Source organism: Mustelus asterias, chromosome 2, assembly GCF_964213995.1.
Source record: "Mustelus asterias chromosome 2, sMusAst1.hap1.1, whole genome shotgun sequence".
NCBI lineage: Eukaryota > Metazoa > Chordata > Chondrichthyes > Carcharhiniformes > Triakidae > Mustelus > Mustelus asterias.
In genome coordinates this window covers 39,847,592-39,871,439 of record NC_135802.1, presented here as the reverse complement: position 1 = coordinate 39,871,439, position 23,848 = coordinate 39,847,592, and the positions used below count along the sequence as shown (strand labels likewise).

The 23,848-nt window shown below is 46.2% G+C and overlaps 1 protein-coding gene across 1 annotated transcript in view; it reads right to left on the bottom strand.

Moving 5' to 3' along the window:
• odad2 (outer dynein arm docking complex subunit 2) overlaps positions 1 to 23,848 on the bottom strand; it is a 247,559-nt gene that overhangs the window by 192,649 nt on the left and 31,062 nt on the right. Inside the window, exons 3-6 of the mRNA XM_078200227.1 lie at positions 15,012 to 15,210; positions 5,568 to 5,674; positions 5,298 to 5,434; positions 5,032 to 5,154 (exon numbers count right to left, since the gene is read on the bottom strand). Of these exons, the coding sequence (XP_078056353.1) occupies positions 5,032 to 5,154; positions 5,298 to 5,434; positions 5,568 to 5,674; positions 15,012 to 15,210 (566 nt within the window). The remainder of the gene's footprint in view (positions 1 to 5,031; positions 5,155 to 5,297; positions 5,435 to 5,567; positions 5,675 to 15,011; positions 15,211 to 23,848) is intronic.

The window sequence follows — 23,848 nt, the reverse complement described above, 5'->3', positions numbered from 1 at the left end:
ATGGTCCCACAAACACATCCTCGAAGTGATTATTCTTTGTGTGAGCCATACAATATATATAAAGACCTCAGTTCAGACTGGTATCAAAATTGAAATCTTCTTGTCTGTAGGACTGTGTATTCTCTTTTGAGGATAGTTTACAAGTTTATACAATTTTTTTAGGTGGATTAGTAACAGATGTGTGTTCAAAATTGTATGTTGTTGAATGGCATTTTGCAAGAGCAAAATGGAATGTGAGTTTCTGTAATTCATTGCATCTGAAGTGATTTTGGATGTCCTGGAATGCACTATATAAATGCAAGTTTGTTTTGGTTTCATCGGTAACTCGAAAATACAATTTTTTAGGCTTAGTGACAGACTGCATCCTTATCTAAATGCCTATCAACAATATTAAGAAAAAACATATTTAAGAATGGTTCTTTGAATCTCTTCACTACTAAGTTTAAGTTAAAGTTTATTTATTAGTCACAAGTAAGGCACACTGCAATGAAGTTACTGTGAAAATCCCCTAGTCGCCACACTCAGGCGGCTGTTTGAATACACTGAGGGAGAATTTAGCATGGCCAATTCACCTAACCTGCATATTTTTGGACTGTGGGAGGAAACCGGAGCACCCAGAGGAAACTCAGGCAGACACAGGGAGAATGTGCAAACTCCACACAAACAGTGACCCAAGCTGGGAATCAAACCCGGGTCCCTGGCGCTGTGAAGTAGCAGTGCTAACCACTGTGCCGTCCTAATTAGTGAAAGGTGAGTTGATAGCATTTTGATTACAGAAATGAAAAGGATAAACCAAAGTGCAAAGTTCTTCGCTGCCAATTAAGTGCTTTTGAAATGAATAATGGTTCACTGGTCGGTAAACACAGCAGCCAGTTTGCAAACGGAAAAATCTGACACATATCAATAAATGGCCAGTGTATTTCTGGTGGTGTTGATTGAGTGAACTTCTTCTAAGGCTCCCATGTTCCCGAGCCCTGAGCTAGTATCTTTCTCTGGTTTCTCTCCAATCACTTTACATACCCTCTTTGAATTCATCTTGTCTATGAGACCAACCATGTATTCCCTTCATCCTTGATGTGAACAGTTTGCTGCATAGTTACAGCATTTGCTGTTTGAGATCATCAGCATTTACTTTCATCCACATTTAGCGGACTTCTCTTTTGCCAATAAAGTGTCACATTATTAAACTAACAAGTTGGTTTCAAGTATGTAGGAACTACAAACACAAGGCTGAAATAATAATGAATCCAACATATCCATTTATCTTACAAATGCAGACATATTAAGAGGAAATTTATCAAATTTACGTAAAAAGGCAAAAAATGTTAGCCGACACGCTTTTTGTTATTTAGAACATGCTAACAGATTTCTAAGGTACGTGCTTCATGAGGCAAAGACATTTATGAGTGTCTGGTAAGTGTTAGTAGGGAACAAGTAATTGTCCATGGACAGGCAGATTGGCAGTATAACAAACCTGAGGAGTAGAGGAAACAGTGAAACAAACAATTCTGAGTGAAATTATTGATCAGTGAGACTACTTTGAGGTTATGTGTAGTATTTTAAACACACTCAATACAAACAATTAAAGAGTGAATAACTTATGGAAAAATTTTCCAGGTAGTAAAATGGAAGTTCTAGATCATTCAATAAACAATGGATATGATTTTCCTGGTCCCCAGGTTGCAGGCTGGGAGGCAGGAAACCAATAAAATGTCAGAGAACCATATCCAGAGGGTACCCCAATGCAGACCCACCACCGGGTCATTTTATCAGCAGCGCGAATGTCCATAGTTCAGCAACCCACCAACTGGAGGCAGATGGCTAATTTGGACAAGGGCGGCACGGTGGCACAATGGTTAGCACTACTGCCTCATAGTGACAGGGACCCAGGTTCAATTCCAGCCTCGGTCACTGTCTGTGTGGAGTTTGCACTATTTCCCCTTGTCTGCGTGGGTTTCCTCCGGGTGCTCCAGTTTCCTCCCACACTCCAAAGATGTGCGGGTTAGGTTGATTGGCCATGCCAAATTGACCCTAGTGTCAGGGGGATTAGCAGGGTAAATGTGTGGGGTTATGGTAATAGGGCCTGGGTGGGTTTGTGGTCGGTACAGACTCGATGGGCCGAATGGCCTCCTTCTGTACTGTAGGGATTCTATAAAGTTCCAATTAAGGATTCCTAGGTCACAGGCTTCTGCTGACTATTGGGCATTGCAGGGGCTAGAGGGCATTATTGACTCCTTTAATCACCTTTTGGTTTGATGTTTTAAGTTACATTTTTGCTTTGTTTTGTTTCAGGTGGTCCCCTTTTAAGGGGTTGCCCTTTCTGCTCTGTTCCTCAGTTTATTTAATTTAGCTTAACTGGATTTCCCTCAAAAGAGTGTCTTTTGCTGATGGGGAAGCAACCTTCTGTCTCATGAGGCGGTCACCTGCTGGAAGCAGGCAACCTTTCACCAGCGGGAAACAGGGAGCAGGGTTTCAGGGGCTGGGGGAGAGCCCATAGCATCCAGAGGCTCTATGGCCAAGGAGGGGTCCAGGGGGGCAATGGGTGCATATATAGCCTCGGTACCACCACTAGAAGAATTATCCCTTTGAGCGCTGGGGCTTACTTGCTTGACCCCTGCAGGGAAAACAAATTCCAATTTTCCTGTGAGGGTGCTGCAGTCTCCACAACAGCCACCTTTCTGGGTGGCAGTGGCAAGGCTGCAGAGTTACCGATCCTCTGAATGGTTTGACAGCATGCAGGGACTGTCTGCCATTCTGCATTGAGCAGCAAGCCCACCAGCAACCAATTCTGAGGCCACCACCTGGACAACTGTTACCATGGTCCAACAGGCTGCCCACGTGGGTTCATGATTCACATTTGGTTCTGACATTGGAACTTACTCCCTGCTGATAAAATCACATATTTTACAATGGTAAATTTATATTTCTGGAGAGGGAAGGGAGTTAAAACTGAATAGCTTTATCAATTTACAGCGCAAATTTTAAAAACCCTATTTTATCCAGACACATTTCAAGCAACAAGAAGATAAAACTCATAAGGCCATATATTTCTCCAATTAAAATTTCATCCTGTCTCGACAACTTATCAAGTTTTCCCACAAAAGTTTGAAAATATTTTATTAAGAAATAGTAACTTTGTTAAACAATTGACAATATTTAGGGTGGAATTCTCCCAAAAAATTTCTAAGGGCACAATCTTACCAGCTCACCGCGCACTCTCTGAATTCTTTAGGAACCATGATAGATTCTTACTGAATTCTGCCACACTTAGAATTTTTTTTGGAGTGTGGATCTGAAGATGCCAGCAAGGCCAGCTCCTCAAAGATCTCCAGACTAGTCTACACATACTCTCCCTCCACACCCCAGCTACTCGCCGGCTAAGCCCATACCCTCACTCGCTGGCATCAGGCATCCCCCCCAAAAGTGAGCAACACCCCGCTATAGAGGTCACAAAAGCCCCCTTCCCCCGCCTCTTCAGACCCTCCCCCACCTTCAGGCTCCCCTTTCAGGTCACTTCCCCACCTTCAGGCCCACCCTTTTTAAATATGCTAATCTGGTTCCCACCCTCGCTGGATGGCACTGGGAATCCCAAAGGGGGTTCTCTCTGGCGCTAAATGCACTATGGCCCCTTCGCTGCAATTCTCCAGCCCCAGCGTAATCTGCTAATGAGCATGTGGGGCTGGAGAATTGCTCCCATAGTATTATTATAGAATTATAGAACAGTACAGCACAGAACAGGCCCTTCGGCCCACGATGTTGTGCCGAGCTTTATCTGAAACCAAGATCAAGCTATCCCACTCCCTACCATCCTGGTGTGCTCCATGTGTCTATCCAATAACCGCTTAAATGTTCCTAAAGTGTCTGACTCCACTATCACTGCAGGCAGTCCATTCCACACCCCAACCACTCTCTGCGTAAAGAACCTACCTCTGATATCCTTCCTGTATCTCCCACCACGAACCCTATAGTTATGCCCCCTTGTAATAGCTCCATCCACCCGAGGAAATAGTCTTTGAACGTTCACTCTATCTATCCCCTTCATCATTTTATAAACCTCTATTAAGTCTCCCCTCAGCCTCCTCCGCTCCAGAGAGAACAGCCCTAGCTCCCTCAACCTTTCCTCATAAGACCTACCCTCCAAACCAAGCAGCATCCTGGTAAATCTCCTCTGCACTCTTTCCAGCGCTTCCACATCCTTCTTATAGTGAGGTGACCAGAACTGCACACAATATTCCAAATGTGGTCTCACCAAGGTCCTGTACAGTTGCAGCATAACCCCACGGCTCTTAAACTCTAACCCCCTGTTAATAAAAGCTAACACACTATTATGGTGAAAAACATTGCAATTTAGTTTTCCAATAGAGATTCTTTTCATTTACCTATTATTTTTTGATTTTAAAGTGCACTGGTTGTTTCATCTGGAGAAAAACAACTTCATTTTAAAATTCTATCCAGTTTTTCTGCAGCTGGGGTACATATTATTCTTCTGAAATAAATCTCTTAAAATAATCCCACTACAACCATGATAACCTAATGTGCAATGTAGATCATGCCAAATTATATTACCTGTGTGAAAGAAACTGATTGGTGACTTGATCATCCACTTTGATTATCATGGAATTTGGTTCAAGTTTTTCTAAACTTATGTATTTGAAATCTGACCGATAAGTGAATACCATGATTTTATTGCAATGCTTAGATTTCAATTTGGTATGCACAGCTAGACTTATTACCAGCTAGTATCTTTTCTACTGATCACGAAATAAAGGATTAAAAATTAATACTTGCACATGATAAATATGTATAAATATATCCTTTTTGCTATGTTTTACTATTTTTATAAAAAGGTTTGCAATTTCAATTTTTATTCTATGTTCTTCTGAGTCAATAAAAATTTATAGACAGAGGATTGCAAGTTATGTAGACTGCAATATCGATGCAAGATTTGGACTATTTTATTATACGATTATGGTTGTCCTGACTGACAGGTGTTTTTATTTAAAATGCTCTTATTTAAAATGCCAATTTTACCTGTTGAACCAGAGTAAGATTTTCTGCAAATGTGGGAGATTTTTCCTTGAGAAATGTAATTAGATCCTTGTAGATATCACCATTTCTGTCATAGATAATATCTTCACTGTCCTTTATCGGACCCTAAAGAATAAAATTTAATGTTACAATGAAAAACTGGCATGGCAGCACAAAATATTTTATAATATAACATTACTATATATTAAATAGTGTGGGAAATAAAATGAAGTCACAAAAATATTTTTCATTTCAATTTCATTACTTACCCCATTTAAGTAAACTCCAGCTGTGTTACAAGTAACATACAATGTATCAGTGTCATGGGTGTTAATGATCAGGTAACAAATATCTCCATATACTTGTCTCCATGGCGGAGCTCTGCATCCATTAGAAAATTCATATTCTGTAAGAAAACAAAATCAACAGAGGTAATTAATATGTTAACATATTATTAAACACTATGCCCAATTTTCACTGATCAGTATGTAACCCTTTATGTGGCAATTCCTAATTGATTTAATGCTTCACGTAAATACCTGATGTGTAGTTGATAGATTTCAAAACAGTCATTTCTCCTTCTCCAGAGAAGGACTGGAGCAATTGCACATCATTCTTTATAGCCTGTGGGTTCAGCCGCACTTCTCTTAAAAAGGGGGAAAGAGAAAGCAAAGCATGAAAATATAATTAAATCACCTTCTGTTCTATTCAACTATTTCCTTTATTCAGTTAGTTCCAGCTTTTATTTTCTGTGTATTAAATCAGCACCAAACATTTAACTTGAAAAAATGTATTACTATAACATCTGGAAAAAATACCCAAAAAATATATTGGGCAAGCCAGATATTTGCAAGGCCCGTAAAGTAAAATGGTGCCAGGACCTCACAAACTGTGCCAAAACTTAAACAGGCAGATTGTCCATACCAAGTGATCATAAACTTTAACTTTGCAGATAATATAGTGCAAAGAAGTTTCAACATTTAAAAAGGCAGACATTTATCTAAATTCCTAATATTGTAACAGACATGCAATTAATATGAAATGATTTCTTACAGAACTTGAAAACTTTGTCAGATTGAATCCATCAAGGGAAGATATCACAACAGACAGATTTCCTGCCCCATATTAAAGAAAGCAATACTAAAAATAAGGCTAGATATTTCTTGTAGCTTTTCCTTAAAATTAAAATTTAACTTTCCCCTTGATTATTTGATTGTTTAATTTTAATTATGCAACTCATGGGGTTCGTCGACGATCCTTGGTGCATTGCTGGCACCTACCACCACTCCAACTGGTGCTGATGACAATGAGGAGCGACCTGTCTCTCATTGGATGGAACATACGCCACTGGGATCCTGAATCCTGTGGATCTGATGATGGCCATTTAAATGCCTGAAGATCACTTAATACCATTGGGCTTCCCCCATGGAACACTGTAGCCAGAGAGCTATTGCCTAATAAAAAAATGGCCAAGCAAAGAAAAGGACACTATTATGGCCTGATGGGAAAGGTTTTTAAATATCAGGCTGAGAATTTGTGACTACGAGATGAAATGATCTTTGTTGTAAAAAATGACTTTGGTTTTACGATAGGTAATAAAGTCACTCTGATCGATCAAATGGACAGGAGCCAGAAGACTAATTTTAGGTGCTAAAATAACTTAGGACACTGCCCGAACATCAGGCAGCCTGCAGTAGACCAATTTGGCCGATAAGCCTATGGTCAGTGTGTGCGCGTACATGTGTTCAAGCCAGTCTCAAAGAGTAAATATTGATGTTTTGAAGAACAGAATCAGAAGAGGAGAGAAGAGTGTGAGTTCGATTATCATATGTAAAGAACAGAATCAGAAGAAGAGAGAAGAACCACAGAAGAAGAAAGGAATTTCAAGCTATATACTTGAAATATGCAGAGACTGTTCAAATCCTAGCACACGGAATTCACTAGCCTTTAGACCCAGCGCAATAACAGTGAGAATCACTACTGGTCTCCGATGATCAGGCCGGAGAGCTCGGAGACCACTGAAACCTCTGGTGGTCGTGGGCATGGCTGGGCGGTTTCCACCTGGCACACTGGCAGTACCCAATTGGCACACTGGCGGTGCCTGGTAGTGGCCACCGGACAGCCCAGCAGTGGCCGCTGAAAAGTCTGGTAGTGCCAGATGGGTACCACCAGTGCACCATGTGGGTACTGCTGGTGTACCAAGTTGGGCACCACCAGTGTGCCAGCGGGAGCAATGGGGTGGGGCAGCATGAGTGGGGCCCATGATGGGGGTGCTACATGGGAGTCTTGATGGGGGGGGAGGGGCACGTTGGGAGTCGGACTGGGGGACCCATCGGGAGGGCCCCGATGCTGACGAACCGTGTTGGGAAGGGGGTGGTTGGACATACCGCTATCTGTGTGGGGAGGGAGGGAGCCATTAACCAGCTTTACACCCATAAATGTGATCAGCGGAGGGAGCGATGGCCAGCACAATGATCAGGGGGGATTTCTGGGGTGGCGATTGATGAAGGATTAATGTCTTGGGCAGCAATCAGGGGTTGGGGCGGTGGGGGTACCTTGTCAAAGGCTTTACTGATGTTGATGTAGGGACCATCCACTGCCCTACCCTCATCAATCATCTTTGTCACTTCTTCGAAAAACCCTATCAAATTAGTGAGACACGACCTCCCCTTCACAAAACCATGTAGCCTCTCGCTAATACATCCACTTATTTCCAAGTGGGAGTAAATCCTGTCTCGAAGAATCCTCTCCAAAAATCTCCCCACCACAGATGTAAGGCGCACCGGCCTGTAATTATCTGGAGTATCCTTACTACCCTTCTTAAACAAAGGAACAACATTGGCTATTCTTCAATCCTCTGCGACCTCTCCTGTAGTGGAGATGCCGGCGTTGGACTGGGGTAAACACAGTAAGAAGTTTAACAACACCAGGTTAAAGTCCAACAGGTTTATTTGGTAGCAAAAGCCACACAAGCTTTCGGAGCTCTAAGCCCCTTCTTCAGGTCAGGTGACCTGAAGAAGGGGCTTAGAGCTCCGAAAGCTTGTGTGGCTTTTGCTACCAAATAAACCTGTTGGACTTTAACCTGGTGTTGTTAAACTTCTTACTGTGTCGACCTCTCCTGTAGCCAGTGAGGAGGCAAAAATTTCTCTCGAGGCCCCAGCAATTTCCTCCCTTGCCTCTCTCAGTATTCTGGGGTGTATCCCATCAGGCCCTGGAGACTTGGCTACCTTAATGTTTTTAAAGGCAGCCAATACCTCCTCCTTTTTAATCTCAACATGACCCAAACCAGCAGGGGGATCCATTGGGAGGACATCGATGCCCGTTGACCCATGTCAAGGAGGAGGTGGGGGACACACAGCCGATGGGGGCAGGGGGAGTGTCCCAATATCCCTGGAGATGTGGGGGGAGCCACCAAGGGAGCGATCAGTGATGGGTCCTGATGTCTGTGGCGGGGAGGGGGAGGGGGGGTGGTGGAGTTAGGAAGTGGCAGGAAATCTCCCAATGGATGGGGCGTGCGTGTAATGGCACCCCTAGAGCTCAGCAGCCAGCTTCCCAATGAGATTAGGCTCTGTCCCTGCCCCTACTGGCGAGAATCACATTGTGGCTTTTTTTTTTGGCTAAGTGTCATAAGATTGGATTTTTCAACTTGCCGAAAAAATGAGTCTGAAACTTGCCTGTTTTCTTGCTTGTTCAGCACTTAGAAATTTTTTGGAAAGATCTCCCGCAAAGTTTTTATTTAAAGAAAATAAAGCATACAACTAAATCATTAAAATATATTTTCAAACATAGTTAGTATAGAATTGTAGAAACAAGATTTTAAAAACCTCAAATAATCAGAACCAAACTCTCTCGTTTCCTTGATCTTAGCCAGAATCCATACAGATTCCATGTGCCTTCATGCAAATCAGATCATATAATAGAACAAACACAAAGGTTGTGCCCCAGTATAGAAGGACAGAATCATACATATGATTCAAAATTAACCTTAACTTCTCTGTCAAGAGATAACACATGGCAGAAACCAAAAACTTCCATACAGAAAGAACAGAGAAAGAAAGAGTTGAATCACTCTCAAACGTCCCAGTAGACAAACCAAGTACATCGTGGATTGGAAGCAAGTTTTTTTTAAAGGAAATAATATAACATGTTATGATGAGGTGCATGGAATATACAATTCAATTTTGATTGTTATATTTTTCTCCTTATCCTATGACATCTATTGCATGTTGTGAAAATAATGGGGTGGAATTTTACCAAAAGGTTTCTAAGGCCAGAATTTTCCGACCATTCAAGCCGGCAGGATTCTCTGGTCCTAGATCCTTACCACCACCTGTCCTCCATCCTCCAGCTCCTCCCCAGCCTCATCTTCCCCATCCTCCCAGGCCTCCTCTTCATCAGGGGCATCTAACCAGTCCGCCACTGCTGTGTTGTGGAGTGCACAGCAGATCGCTGGAGACCCTGAGCGGGTCGTACTATAGAGCAGAATCAGAGCAACCCAGGCAGTGGAACCGCACCTTCAAGAGCCTGATGCACCAATCAAAAACAGATCAGGTGGCAGCGTGACCCTTCTTGTAACAGGTCTCCGCCTTGGTCTTAGACCTCTACACTGGAGTCATCAGCCATGACCTCAGTGACCCAAGAGACATCCCAGCAGCCTGGGCTGGTCCTCGAAGACCCCAGGTATGTCCAAATTCCTTAGGATGTAGCTATTGTCCACGTCCCTGAGTGGCATGCATACACCTGCATGATGTTCAGCAGGTGGTCATACACAATCTGGACATTAAGGGAGTGCAACCCCTTCCAATTAATACAAATTTGGATACAAAATTGGCTTGATGACAGAAGATAGAGAGTGGTTGTAGAGGGTTGTTTTTCAAACTGGAGGCCTGTGACTAGTGGGGTGCCTCAGGGATTGGTGCTGGATCGACTATTATTTGTTATTTATATTAATGATTTGGATGAGAATTTAGGAGGCATAGTTAGTAAGTTTGCAGATGACACCAAGATTGGTAGCATAGTCGACGGTGAAGAAGTTTATTTGGGATTGCAACGGGATCTTGATCAATTGGGCCAGGGGGCCGAATGAGTTTAATTTAGATCAATGTGAGGTGATGCATTTTGGGCGATCGAATCGGGGTAGGGCATATTCAGTTAATGGTAGGGCATTGGGGAGAGTTATAGAACAAAGAGATCTAGGAGTACAGGTTCATAATTCCTTGAAAGTGGAGCCACAGGCGGATGGGGTGGTGAAGAAGGCATTCGGCATGCTTGGTTTCACTGGTCAGAACACTGAATAAAGGAGTTGGGACATCTTGTTGAAGCTGTACAAGACATTAGTAAGGCCACACTTGGAATACTGTGTACAGTTCTGGTCACCCTATTATAGAAAGGATATAATTAAACGAGAAAGATTGCAGAAAAGATTTACTAGGATGCTACTGGGACTTGATGGTTTGAGTTATAAGGAGAGGCTGGATAAACTGGGACTTTTTTCCTGGGAGCGTAGAAGGCTTAGGGATGATCTTATGCAGGTCTATAAAATAATGAGGGGCAAAGATCAGCTAGATAGTCAATATTTTTTCCCAAAGGTAGGGGAGTCTAAAACTAGAGGGCATTGGTTTAAGGTGAGAGGGGAGAGATACAAAAGTGTCCAGAGGGGCAATTTTTTCACACAGAGAGTGGTGAATGTCTGGAACAAGTTGCCAGAGGTAGTAGTAGAGGCGGGTACAATTTTGTCTTTTAAAAAGCATTTAGGCAGTTACATGGGTAAGATGGGTATAGAGGGATATGGGCAAAAGCGGGCAACTGGGACTAATTTAGTTGTAAAAACTGGGTGGCTTGGACAAGTTGGGCCGAAGGGCCTGTTTCCATGCTGTAAACCTCTGTGACTAGACCCTAATACCAGCCCCCCCAACACCACCAGCCCCCCTCCCCACCCCTGGGTTACTGCCCCACAGTGAGAGTGAGACATCATGGGGATGTTTCCCCCATTCGAACCCCTAACTCTTTGGCGGGTTGGGTCGAGTGATTCACACATACGCCGATTCGTGGGATTCACACGTGTTTCCACGTACACATCTTCCAGCGACGGAAATCCGCCGCAGTCGGGCCCACGCAGGAAACCGACGGGAACATGAGGTAAGTTATTTAAATCTATTTTTCATGTGATTTAAATGTAATTATTGGGCCCGTTACTGAAATCTTCGGACCCGATAGCATCTCGCCAGTACAATTTCACTCTGGTGAGGTTTTGCGCAGCTCCCCACTTTCGGAGAACTAGTGGGAGACCCCTCTGGAGTGAAAGGGGAGAAATTGGGGCCCCCCAGGGGGTCGGGCGGCGGGGATTGGTGCCCCCTGGGCATGGGCACCCTGGCAGTGCCAGCCTGTATCCCCGACGCTACCCAAGGGGCAAAGTTCCAATTCCCAGGGAGAACGTTGGCACTGCCCATCAGACTTCGGGCAGTGCCAAGGGGACAGGGCCTTGCAGCGGGGCCAAGGTGGCAGGGCCGAGGGGGCAGTGTCAAGGGGGTGGGGCTAGTGGGTGGGGCATAGGGGTGGGGCCTAGGGGGCTGGGCCTAGGGGATGGAGCCAGCTGGGGGCAGGGCCTAGAGGGCAATCGATGGGGGTGGGGGGTCCCGCTGCCACTCTGCAGACAGGATCAGCCAGGGTTGGAAAGAGGCCAGCGATCGAGGTGGGGTCTGCCTCCTGTGGTGGGGTTGCCTGCCTTCCGGGGGGAGGGTCTGCCTCCCGTGGGGGGGGGGGGGGTCTGCCAAGGTGGAGTGGAGGGGTAATTGTCACTGTGAGGGGTGAGGGTGGCTGGAGATCGGGGTGCTTGGGGACGGGAGGGGGGTCGGGACTGGCACAGAATGCTTGTGGGGCCATGACTGGGCCGTGATCATGCCGTGCGGGGGGCTGGAGGGGCAGCACTGTGGGGGTTCTGGGCTGGCCAGTAATCAAGCTGGCCAGCAAACCAGAGGCTGACAGATCGGGGCCACTGCGCACGCGCAGAGTTCTGGAACTGTCAGACTCTGGCATGAATAGGCCCCGTTCCTGAGCTCTTAATAATATTCACAATTGTGACCTCTGCATTTCACAGAATGTGGGAGATTCGAGTCTGAACTCCCACTGAAAAAACAATCGTGATTTACACAATTTTTCCCGCGAATTCAGCACTTAGAATTTTTTCGGAAGAACCGCCCCCCCCCTCCCCCCCCCCCCCCCCCGCATCACTACCTGGGCTAGTAGCTCGCTAACATGTCAATGGGACCCATTGTGGGTGGGGGAGGGGGGGGTGGCATTGGGTGCGGGTTGGAGCTGCTGGACCCCATGTCTCCTAGTGAGAGAACTTTGCAGCAATGAGGACCTCCCTCACCATCCTGCCCTGCCAGACCCTTCCCGCCACCTGTCCTACATCTTCCATCTCCTCCTTGGTCTCATCCTCCATCCTTCACATCGACCTGGGCCTCCTCCTCATCAGGGGCATCGAACTGATCCTCCATCCCCAGGATGTCCTGCTGCTGCTCCAGGTTGTGGAGTGCACAGCAGACCACCATGATATAGGAGAATCTCAGAGGGCCATATTGTAGGGCACTATCAGAGCAATCAAGTCTGTGGAACCACACCTTCAAGAGCCTAATGCATCGTTCGACAACAACCCCCAGAGTAGCACAAGAATCCCCAATCCCCGAACCCGTGCACCCATGCAAGCCCCCACCCTACCCCGCACAATGGCATTGGCTGAGACCCACCCCTGACCCCTGACCCCTGGCAGTTGGTGCTCAGCAGTATTCACCTCCTCACTCTTTTTCGCTTTCGCTACTGCTGCGCCTGAGCCACACTTCACAAGCACAGTACTGACTCGTACTAACTTGACGAATTGCCAGGGAGGTGGGAAGCACCCGGGAAAGGGGTGGAATGCAAGCCAAATTTGAAAATGATATTGAAGCTAGTCAATCATAGAAATCATAGAAACCCTACAGTGCAGAAGGAGGCCATTCGGCCCATCGAGTCTGCACCGGCCACAATCCCACCCAGGCCCTACCCCCACATATTTACCCGCTAATCCCTCTAACCTACACATCCCAGGACTCTAAGGGTCAATTTTTAACCTGGCCAATCAACCTAACCCGCACATCTTTGGACCTTTCTGTAATAGGGTTACCAGAACTGTACACAGTATTCCAAGTGTGGTCTTACCAACGTCTTGTATAACTTTAACTGGACTCCCAACTCCTGTATTCAACGTTCTGACCAATGAAACCAAGCATGCCGAATGCCTTCTTCATCACCCTGTCCATCTGTGACTCCACTTTCAAGGAGCTATGAACCTGTGTCCCTAAATCTCTTTGTTCTATAACTCTCCGCAATGTCCTACCATTAATGAGCAAGTCCGGCCCTGGTTTGACTACCAAAATGCATCGCCTCGCATTTATCCAAATAAACTCCATCTGCCATTCATCAGCCCAATGGCCCAATTGATCAAGATCCTGTTGCAATCCTAGATAACTTCTTTACTGTCCATTATGCCACCAAACTTTGTATCAACTGCAAACTTACTGACTATGCCTCCTAAATTCTCATACAAATCATTAATATAAATGACAAATAACAGTGGACCCAGTACTGATCCCTGAGGCACACTGCTGGTCACAGGCCTCCAGTTTGAAAAGCAACCCTCTTCAACCACCCTCTGGCTTCTGTCGTCAAACCAATTTTGTATCCAATTGGCTACCTCACCCTGGACCATGTGAGATTTAACCTTATGCGACAACCTACCATGCAGTACCTTGTCAAAGTCCACGTACACAACATCAACTACACTGCCTCACCTACCTTCTTGGTCACCCCTTCAAAAACCTCAATCAAATTCGTGTGACATGATTTTCCACTCACAGAGCCATGCTGACTGTTCCTAGTCAGTCCTTGCCTCTCTAAGTGCCTGTAGATCCGGACTCTCAGAATACCTTCTAACAATTTACCACTACAGACATGAGGCTCACTGGCCTGTCGTTCCCAGGCTTTTCCCTGCAGCCCTTCTCAAACAAAGGTACAACATTTGCTACCTTCCAATCTTCAGGCACCTCACCTGTGGCTGTCGATGCAAATATCTCTGCTAGAGGACCCATCAATTTCTTTCCTAACCTCCCACAACATCCTGGGATACACTTCATCAGTTTCTGGGGATTTATCTATCTTGATGCACTTTAAGACTTCCAGCACCTCCTTCTCTGTAATATGTACACTCCTCAAGACATCACTATTTATTTCCCCAAGTTCCTTAACAATCATGCTATTCCAGCATCTTAAATATTCACCCCCTGTCTCAGTGCTATAGTGAGGTGTTAGCTTTGATTTACATGATTCAGCCCTAAAGTGGGACTTGAACTTAGAATCTCGTGACTTAAAAGCAAGTGGGCCATGGCTGACAGTGTCAACGATTGGCCCAGTAGGCAGCTCTGGCCCTGACTAATCTCACACAGCATTTTCCTTTTGTACAAGATGTTGTTGCCCCAGCTAGGGACAGATCCAGCTCTCACATGACGGAACAACCAAGGAGTAGCTGGTCAAGAAACAGTGAGCATCCCACCCTCACCCTTAGTGAGGGCAGGCGATGGCCGAGTGGTATGATTGCTAGGCTATTAATCCAGAAACTCAGATAGCGTTCTGGGGACCCAGGTTCGAATCCCGCCACGGCAGACGGTGGAATTTGAATTCAATTTTTAAAAACTCTGGAATTAAGAAACTACTGCTGACCATGAAACCATTGTCGATGGTCGGAAAAACACATCTGGTTCCCTTTAGGGAAGGAAATCTGCCGTCCAATCTCATGCTAATAAGTTTCGTGCGAATCAGATTTTTAGCATCTCATGGTAATTTCCCGGCTCGCTGCACTGTTCGTCGGATGCAGCAAGATGGTAAAATTGCACCTATGACCTCTAAAATAACACATTCATAATGATGAACATTTTATTTGCAACACTTACTGTGAAATTTTCTGTAAAGAAGCATTTAGAAGCTGCATATCTAGTTGCTGGAGAAGCAGAAACAACTTCATTTGAACTTCAGCCTCAGGTTCTTCATCACTTTTCTTCACTTTTTCCAGTAAACGCAACATAGATTTGTCCTCTCCTTCCACTGTAGCAAAGCTTGGGCCCAGAATCTTGGCAATTGGGTCTCTGTTTGCTGAAGTATAAAAACACAGGGTTAAAGAAAAAAAGGTATAAAAATAGCTGCATTAATCCAATAATTATGAACGCTGGGATGATTGAAATGTGTTCATTTACCTGGAATCCACCCAAATACCATAATGCTTTTTGTTGATTTCACAGGTGGAGGAGGATACATTTTGTTTCATTACATTCTAAATTCATCATTGTAGATTTTAATATTTTTGATTTGATTTATTATTGTCACATATATTGATATACAGTGAAAAGTATTCTTTCTTGTGTGCTATACAGACAATGCACACCGTTCATAGAGCACATAGGGGAGAAGGAAAAGAGAGGATGCAGAATGTAATGTTACTAGTCATAGCTCGGGTGTAGAGAAAGATCAGCTTAATATAAGGTAGGTCAATTCAAAAGTCCGATGACAGAAGGGAAGAAGTTGTACTTGAGTCAATTGGTACGTGACCTTTTGTATCTTTTTCCCAACAGAAGAAGATGGAAGAGAGCATGCTCAGGGTGCGTTGGTCCTTGATTACGCTGACTGCTTTTCCAAGGCAGCAGGAAGTGTAGACAGAGTCAGTGGATGGGAGGCTGGTTTGCATGATGGACTGGACTACGTTCACAACCCTTTGTAGTTTTTTGTGGTCTTGGTCAAGGCAGGAGCCATACCAAGGTATGATACATCTGTATGGTGCATCTGTAAAAGTTTGTGAGAGTTGTAGCAGACATGCCGAATTTCCTTAACTTCCTGAGAAAGTAGATGTGTTGGTGGGCTTTCTTAACAATAGCATCGGTGAGGTGGGATCAGGACAGGTTGTTCATGATCTGGACACCTAGAAACTTGACCATTTCCACTTCATCCCCGTTGATGTGGACAGGGGCATGAGCTCCACAATGCTTCCTCCTATCAACTATCTCCTTCATTTTACTGACATTGAGGGAGAGATTATTGTCGTTGCACCATTTCACTAGGTTCTCTTTCTCTTGCCTGTACTCCACCTCATCATTGTTTGAGATCCGACCCATTACTGTGGTGTCATCAGCAAACTTGAAAATTGAATTGGAGCAGAATTTCGCCACACAGTCAGACGTGTGTGAGGAGTATAGTAAGGGGCTAAGGCCACAGCCTTGTGGAGAACCAGTATTGAGGATAATTGTGGATGAGATGTCATTGCCTATTTTTACTGATTGCGGTCTGTGGGTTAGGAGGTCTAGAATCCAGTCACAGAGGGAGGAGCCAAGCCCTACGCCATGGAGTTTGGAGATGAGTTTTGACGGAATAATGGGTGGGGGGGAGGGGAGCGATTCCCCCATCCCACCGCACTAATGTTTTTGTGCGGCGGGCGGGAGAAATGCTTGTCAGCCGATTCGCAGGATTCGTGCATGCTTTCCCGCCGCGTGTGCATCTCCCAGCACCGGATATCCAGCATCGTCTGATTCGCGCTGGAAACCAGTGGGAACACCAGGTAAGTTATTTCAATGTAGTTCAAATGTAATTTAAATGTGATTAGCGGCCCAGCACTGAATTCTCCGGGCCCACTAACATCTCCCACCCTGCCAGGAGTATTTCACTCAAGCGGGGTTCAGACTAGCTCCCCACTTTCGGGGAACTAATGGGACGACCCCACTGTAGTGAAGGGGGGGTCAATCGGGGCCCCCAGGGGTCAGGCGGCAGGGGCATGGTGCCCCCTGGGCATGAGGACCCTGGCAATGCCAGCCTGTGCCCCCTGGCACCACCCAAGGGGCAAAGTGCCCATGCCCAGGGACACCTTGGCACTACCCATCAGGCATGGGGCAGTGCCAAGGGGGCGAGGCAATTGGTGGGGGTGGGGTCCCACTGCCACTCTGCCATTGCGATCGATGCGGGCTGGAGGGAGGCCAGCGATCAGGGCAGGCTGGGGGGGGGCAGGGGGGTGTCAGCCGCGGGAGGGTCTGCCAGTGGGTGGCTGCCTCCCGGGGAGTGGGGGGGGAGGTGGGGGGGAATTGTCACTGCTGGGGGGTGGCTGGAGAGTGGGTGTTCCAGGTCGGGACGGGGTAATGGGGGGAGTTGTTCGGGGCTGGCCCGTGAATGGACAGGGGCCCGTGATCAGTCCGTGGGAGGATTTAGGGGGCAGCACTGCGAGGGTCCCGAGCTGGCCAGCGATCGGGAGGATGGCAGGTCGGGGCTCTGTGCATGCGCAGAGGTCCTGAACTGTAGGCCTCCTGGGTGGCAATAGGCGCTACCCCCTGAAATGTATTGATAATCACGCTGGCGGCCTCTACATTGCACAGAGTGTGGGACATTCTAGTGTGAATGCCCACTGAAAAAACAGCATGATTTACTCCAGTTGTCCCACGAATTCGACACTTCGAACTTTTTTGAGAGAATCCCAGCCATGGTGTTGATGGCTGAGCTGTAGTCAATAAATATGATTCTGAAATAGGTGTCTTTGTTATCCAGGTGTCCCAAGCTTGAGTGTAGGGCCAAGAAAATGGTATCTGTTGTGGACCTGTTGCGGCGATAGGTGAACTATAATGGATCCAGGCAATCTGGGAGGCCAGAGATGATCAGTGCCATGCCTAACCTTTTGAAGCACTTCATAATGATGGACATCAGATTGACATCATGGCCTGAATTTTTGCGCAGTCTGGAAATCTCCTGGCTTGTCACACCCACCTTGGGAAAAAAAGTGCCTTGAATGGTCGGATTTGTTTGAGTGGGGGGGTGCAGAATGGAGACCGGCCCACTGGCCACAGCCTCAGACTGAAGGCAGTCATAGGCCAAGGCAGGTTGGTTAAAAGTTCTCTGGAATTATGTCCAAGTTGTTTTGTCAAATATTAGGCCCTTTAGGCTTCGCTGCTCACACCTTCTTCATTCCCCCATCCCTCTGCCGCCACCCACTCCTGATGTCCTTACATGCAAACTCATCACCCATAGCCCCTTATTGCACTGTGCCAACATAGCACCAACTCCACCCACCACCTTTTGTCCTCACACCATCCATGCCAACTCACTCTGTATTCACCATGGGCAGACCTCACAAGTCATGCTGTGTTGAAATAAAGAGGGGGAGGAGAAAGAGCTGGGGAGAGGATGGAAGAAGATGGGAAAGGCAGGAGAAATGGGAGAGAGGAGACAGGGGGGGTGTAGATGGGGATAGGGGAGTGAGGAGGGATAGAGGGGGAGGTGAGGCGGGGGCAAGGGAGAGAGAGGGAAAGATCAGAGGTTTAGAGAGAGATTTTTCAGACCGTAGGATGCTGAAGGAATGACCGCCAATACTAGAGTGATGATGATTGTGGATTTGCAAATTGCAAGGAGTGCAGAATTTCAAAGGGTTGTAGAGTCAGAAAGGGACAAGCAGTGGGGCTGTAACACCCATTTGAATCAAATGTCAGGATCCTGACCCAAAATATTGCCCATCAACTCTGTTTCTCTCTCCACAGATCTCCTGGTCTTCTGACTTTTTCCAGCATTTTCTGCTTTTATGTCCAATAAACCTGTTTAAAAGAGTTCCTTGTGAACACCAGCTTCCCCAAATTGATTAAATGGATTTAGTACAATTTATGAGTCTACCAGAAACAGCTGATGATGTCCTGTCAGTATAAGTATCTGTTAGATTTGAAACTTTGATCAGGAAGTCAGTAAGAAGTAATTTGAATACATTCTTTAGTGATGTCCTGCTGCCAACAAGTATTTTATAAGTATCCTGAGGCAAAATTTACAGCCTGTTACACATTTGCTGTTTATCATTAAAAAACAAAGAAGCTCATGAAAGCAGAATGTGGCAGAAATGTATGAACCCTCATGGCCAACTTGTCAAATGCAATGTTTAACAATTCAAGTTCAACAATTTCAGGTCATAATCTCCAGCCCATTTTGTATCCTTTTCTTTGCTAGTTCAGTTAATCTTTTATAACTTTCCATTCAGTGGCATACCTGCTCTAGGTGCACATCTTATGTTTTTTTTGTTTCTTTTCTTACCCAATTCCAATTCCCTTTGGCCCTGGAAGGCTAACTTTTCTGTCATTCAATTTCTCCTCTCTTTCACCCTATCACAGGCCTTTTTGTCCTTGTCCCACCCCACCTATCCCTTAATAAAAACCATCAGGGAAAGGCAGAAGGTGCTCTTTCCAGAAGATGTCATTAGAAGGCCTTCTTGCTTGCAGGACAGAGGTGATAGAGGAGATATGCCCATGGGGTGACCAGGTAAACTTTGGTCCAATGCAGGAAACAAATGCTCTGATCAACAAGAGTGAGTGCTGAGTCATTTCTTCATTGGGAGTCTTTTGATGGGTCATCAATGATATACATATGCAAGTGGGCAGCTATGCTAGAAGAGTGAATGCATGATCAGCCTTACTGCTACATGGTAATTTAGGCCAGAGTGTCTGGATGTTTGCTTTTTGAGTGTGCTTGAATGTAAGATTTGAATGACAGGACCATATGTGTGATGGGATGCATGCAGGTAAAGGGGTTTTTTGATTTGATTTGATTTATTATTGTCACATGTATTAGTAGACAGTGAAAAGTATTGTTTCTTGCACGCTATACAGACAAAGCTTACTGTTCATAGGGAAGGAAACGAGAGGGGGCAGAATGTAGTGTTACAGTCACAGATAGGGCGTAGAGAAAGATTAACTTAATATGAGGTAGACCCATTCAAAACTCTGATGGCAGCAGGGAAGAAGCTGTTCTTGAGTCGGTTGGTACATGACCTCAGACTTTTGTATCTTTTCCCTGACGGAAGAAGTTGGAAGGGAGTATAGGTGTCACTTGACAAATCATTAGTTCTACACTCTGTCATGCAAGCAAACAGATCCAGAAAAGTGGGAGAGGACGTCATGCTCCTCAAAATCATTGATGAAGAAGCAATGAAAAGAAAGAATGCAATCAAATGCAGGTGGCGATCCTGGATTGGCTAGGCATGAGGAGGATGGGACAGCCATCCTGGTGGTGGCAAATGGGAACATGTGATGCAGTGTGGAGGGCTGTGACAAGTGGTGTTCCTCAGGGATCAGTGCTGGGACCTTTGCTGTTTGCAATATATATAAATGATTTGGAGGAAAATGTAACTGGATTGGTTAGTAAGTTTGTGGACGACACAAAGGTTGTTGGATTTACGGATAGCGATGAGGACCGTCAGAGAATACAGCAGGATATAGATCAGTTGGAGACTTGGGTGGAGAGATGGCAGATGGACAAATGTGAGGTAATGCATTTTGGAAGGCCTCATATAGATAGGAAATATACAGTAAATGGCAGAACCCTTAAGAGTATTGATAGGCAAAGGGATCTGGGTGTACAGGTACACAGGTCACTGAAAATGGCAATGCAGGTGGAGAAGGTAGTCAAGAAGGCATATGGCATGCTTGCCTTCATAGGCCGGGGTATTGAGTTTAAAAATTGGCAAGTCATGTTGCAGCTTTATAGAACCTTAGTTAGGCCGCACTTGGAATATAGTGTTCAATTCTGGTCGCCAAACTACCAAAAGTACGTGGAGGCTTTGGAGCGGGTACAGAAAAGATTTACCAGGATGTTGCCTGGAATGGAGGGCATTAGCTATGAGGAGAGGTTGGAGAAATTTGGTTTGTTCTCACTGGAGCAACGGAGGTTGAGGGGAGACCTGATAGAAGTCTACAAGATTTTGAGAGGCATGGACAGAGTGGATAGTCAGAAGCTTTTTCCCAGGGTGGAAGAGTCAATTACTCGGGGACATAGGTTTAAGGTGCGAGGGACAAGGTTTAAAGGAAATGTACGAGGCAGATTTTTTACAGAGAGTAGTGGGTGCCTGGAACTCGTTGCTAGGGGAGGTAGTGGAAGCGGGTACGGTAGTGACTTTTATAGGGCGTCTTGACAAGTACCTGAATAGGATGAGAATAGAGGGATATGGTCCCCGGAAGGGTAGTGGGTTTTAGTTAAGTCGGGCAGCATGGTCGGTGCAGGCTTGGAGGGCTGAAGGGCCTGTTCCTGTGCTGTAATTTTCTTTGTTCTTTGTGTGAAGCACTCAAACTGTGATGATTTCTCATGTAAACCTTATTGTTGTCCGCTACAGATTGTAGCCAAGATGGGAGCTCAAAGACTCCACCTCCAGCAACAAAAAAGCCAGGGCCCTCGGAGGAGCACCATCACCACCCTCATTACCCACTTCCATCAGCACAATTTACACCCACACTGTCTTTGCAGGATTCCCATACAGATTTGGGAGCACTGTCAGGTGAGCAGACCACAGACATGTCCCTGCAGCTGAGGGAGGATGTACCAGCTGGGTCCCCAGATGTCCAGGTAACTGCTGAGTCCCATGCTGATGAAGGGTTTCTGGTAGCAGTCACAAGAAGCTGGATGGACAGCCATCACAAGCTAAAAAAAAGATGGTGCAGATGCTAACGATTATGCACAGCTTTGGGTTAGGTGTATGGAGAAATCTATGCACACCATGAGTTCTCCATGGTCAAGTATTTGCTCCATATGCGCTCTGACCTGCTCTCCATGCTCTAACCATAGGCTCAGTGCAGCAGTGGTTTGGCGAAAGAGGGGCAGTAGGGGTGAGTGGGGTGGGTAATGAGGCACCTAGGCCTCCCTCCAGGAGCCCCATCCCCTCAGAGGGGCAGTGAGGTACCTTCACAAAACCAGATAAAGGAGCATATGACAGCTACCTCAGGATATTCATCTCAGGATGCCCCCAGGGTTAGTAGTGTCTCATCATCCCATTGACCCATTTATCATAGAATGATAGAATTCCTACGGTGCAGAAGAAGGGCATTCAGCCCATCGAGCCTGCACCGACAACAATCCCAACTAGGTCCTAGCCCCGTAACCCTGCAAATTTACCCCGCTAATCCCTCTAACCTACGCAACCCAGGACACTAAGGGGCAATTTAGCATGGCCATTGCACCTAACCCACACATCTTTGGAGAGTGGGAGGAATCCGGAGCACCCGGAGGAAACCCACGCAGACACGGGGAGAATGTGCAAACTCCACACAGAGAGTGACCCAAGCCGGGAATCAAACCCAGGTCCCTGGAGCTGTGAGGCAGCAGTGCTAACAACTGTGCCACCGTGCCGACCTTTGACCTCATTAGCATCTGCCAAGGGAGACTTCCTGCATCAGTATAGAAGACTCCCACCACCGAAGGTTTGAGCCCTCAAGGCCCCGTGCTTCCAGAGGATGTTCACACTGTCATCCAAAGACATGAAACTGAGCAGATTGTCTTCACCTCAGCTGCTGATATCATGGTAGCATCTAGGTGCAGCAGAATGAAAAGAAAATTCAAAAAATTATGAAAACCAAGGTGGCACAGGTAATTTTTCCATTTGCTTTGCACAATGTAATATTTTTTCTGTAATTGTTTGTGATTATGGAGAATTGTTGTGGCCTGTTGTAATATCAAATGAACACAGAATGCTCCATTTTTCTCAGTGTGATGGCGAGAAAGGGACACAGATGTTTGAGATGAATTATGCATTTTTTATTGAATGTTCATATGAATTGTTACTTCTGCAATGATCAATCTGCGGCTTTAAATGCAGGCACAGCTTCCCTCTGTAATATATTTAAGTGGGTGCAGTTTGCTTTAAGAGCTAATCACTCGATTTGATGATGATGTCATTAGGGTGTTTGCACAGGTTGCCATTTTACTTTCAGTTTGTACTCTGCACAGGCAAGATCTCTTGGAATAAATCTGTTGTCGTTAGTTTGAATCTACAGGCAGGATCTTCGTGGCTCGCCATGCCGATTGATCGGCATGCCAAGTTGGAAGATAGGATAAGAGGCGAAAATTCATGTCCGTATCCGGTTCCTCACCTTTTGTGATCTTGCCGGCCCTGCTCTGCCAGCGTTATTAATGAGCCCAGAATGCAATTGTCCAGGTTCACTTGCCTGAGTTCCCTCACCGGTTGATGTCCTCACTGGCGAGAATCACAGATTGTCCCCACCAATGGGGGCCAGATGTGATGGCCTTGCTGGTGGGACTGAAGGCCCTTGGCACTGCTTGGCAGTGCCAAGCAGGCAAGGCCTGATAGGGGCAGGGCCTAAGGGGACGGGGCTGATGGAGGTGGTGCCTGAGGGAGCAGGGTCTGAGGGGACAGGGCCTGATGGGGAGGCAGGGGAGGAGGTTGGGGTGGAGGTCGATAGGTGGGAAGCACTGATCGGTGGGGGTGGTAACAAAAAAAATTTCAGTAAATTCTGCCCAACCAAAGCTGGGATTCTCCCAACCCACTGCGCTGCTCAAGTAGTGCAGTGGGCAGGGAGACAAAAGGGGGGGGCTTTTCACGAGATTTGCAACCGACATCCTGCCGGTCCCGAGTCACAAAGCTGTTTTTTTTTAGTGCAATCAGCTCCATGAAGAGCTGATTAGTATATGGAAATTAAAATTTCTATATGATTAATGGGCCTAGAACGGTAATCTCCGGGCGCCTAGCGTCTTCCCCCGCACCAGGAGTGGTTCCCACCACTGGGCTTTGTAACTGCTCCCCACTAATGGATAACAGGCATCCTCACCCTGCTGATGGGGACAAGAGGCCATTTAGACCATTCCAGGAGGTCAAGGGAATGGGGCGTTGCCCTTTGGGCAGTGCCAGCCTGACACCATAGCACTGCCCACTGGGCACCAGGCAGTGCCAAGGGGGAAGGGTATGCCAAGGCCGGGCCTATTGTGGGTACGGTTGGTAGTG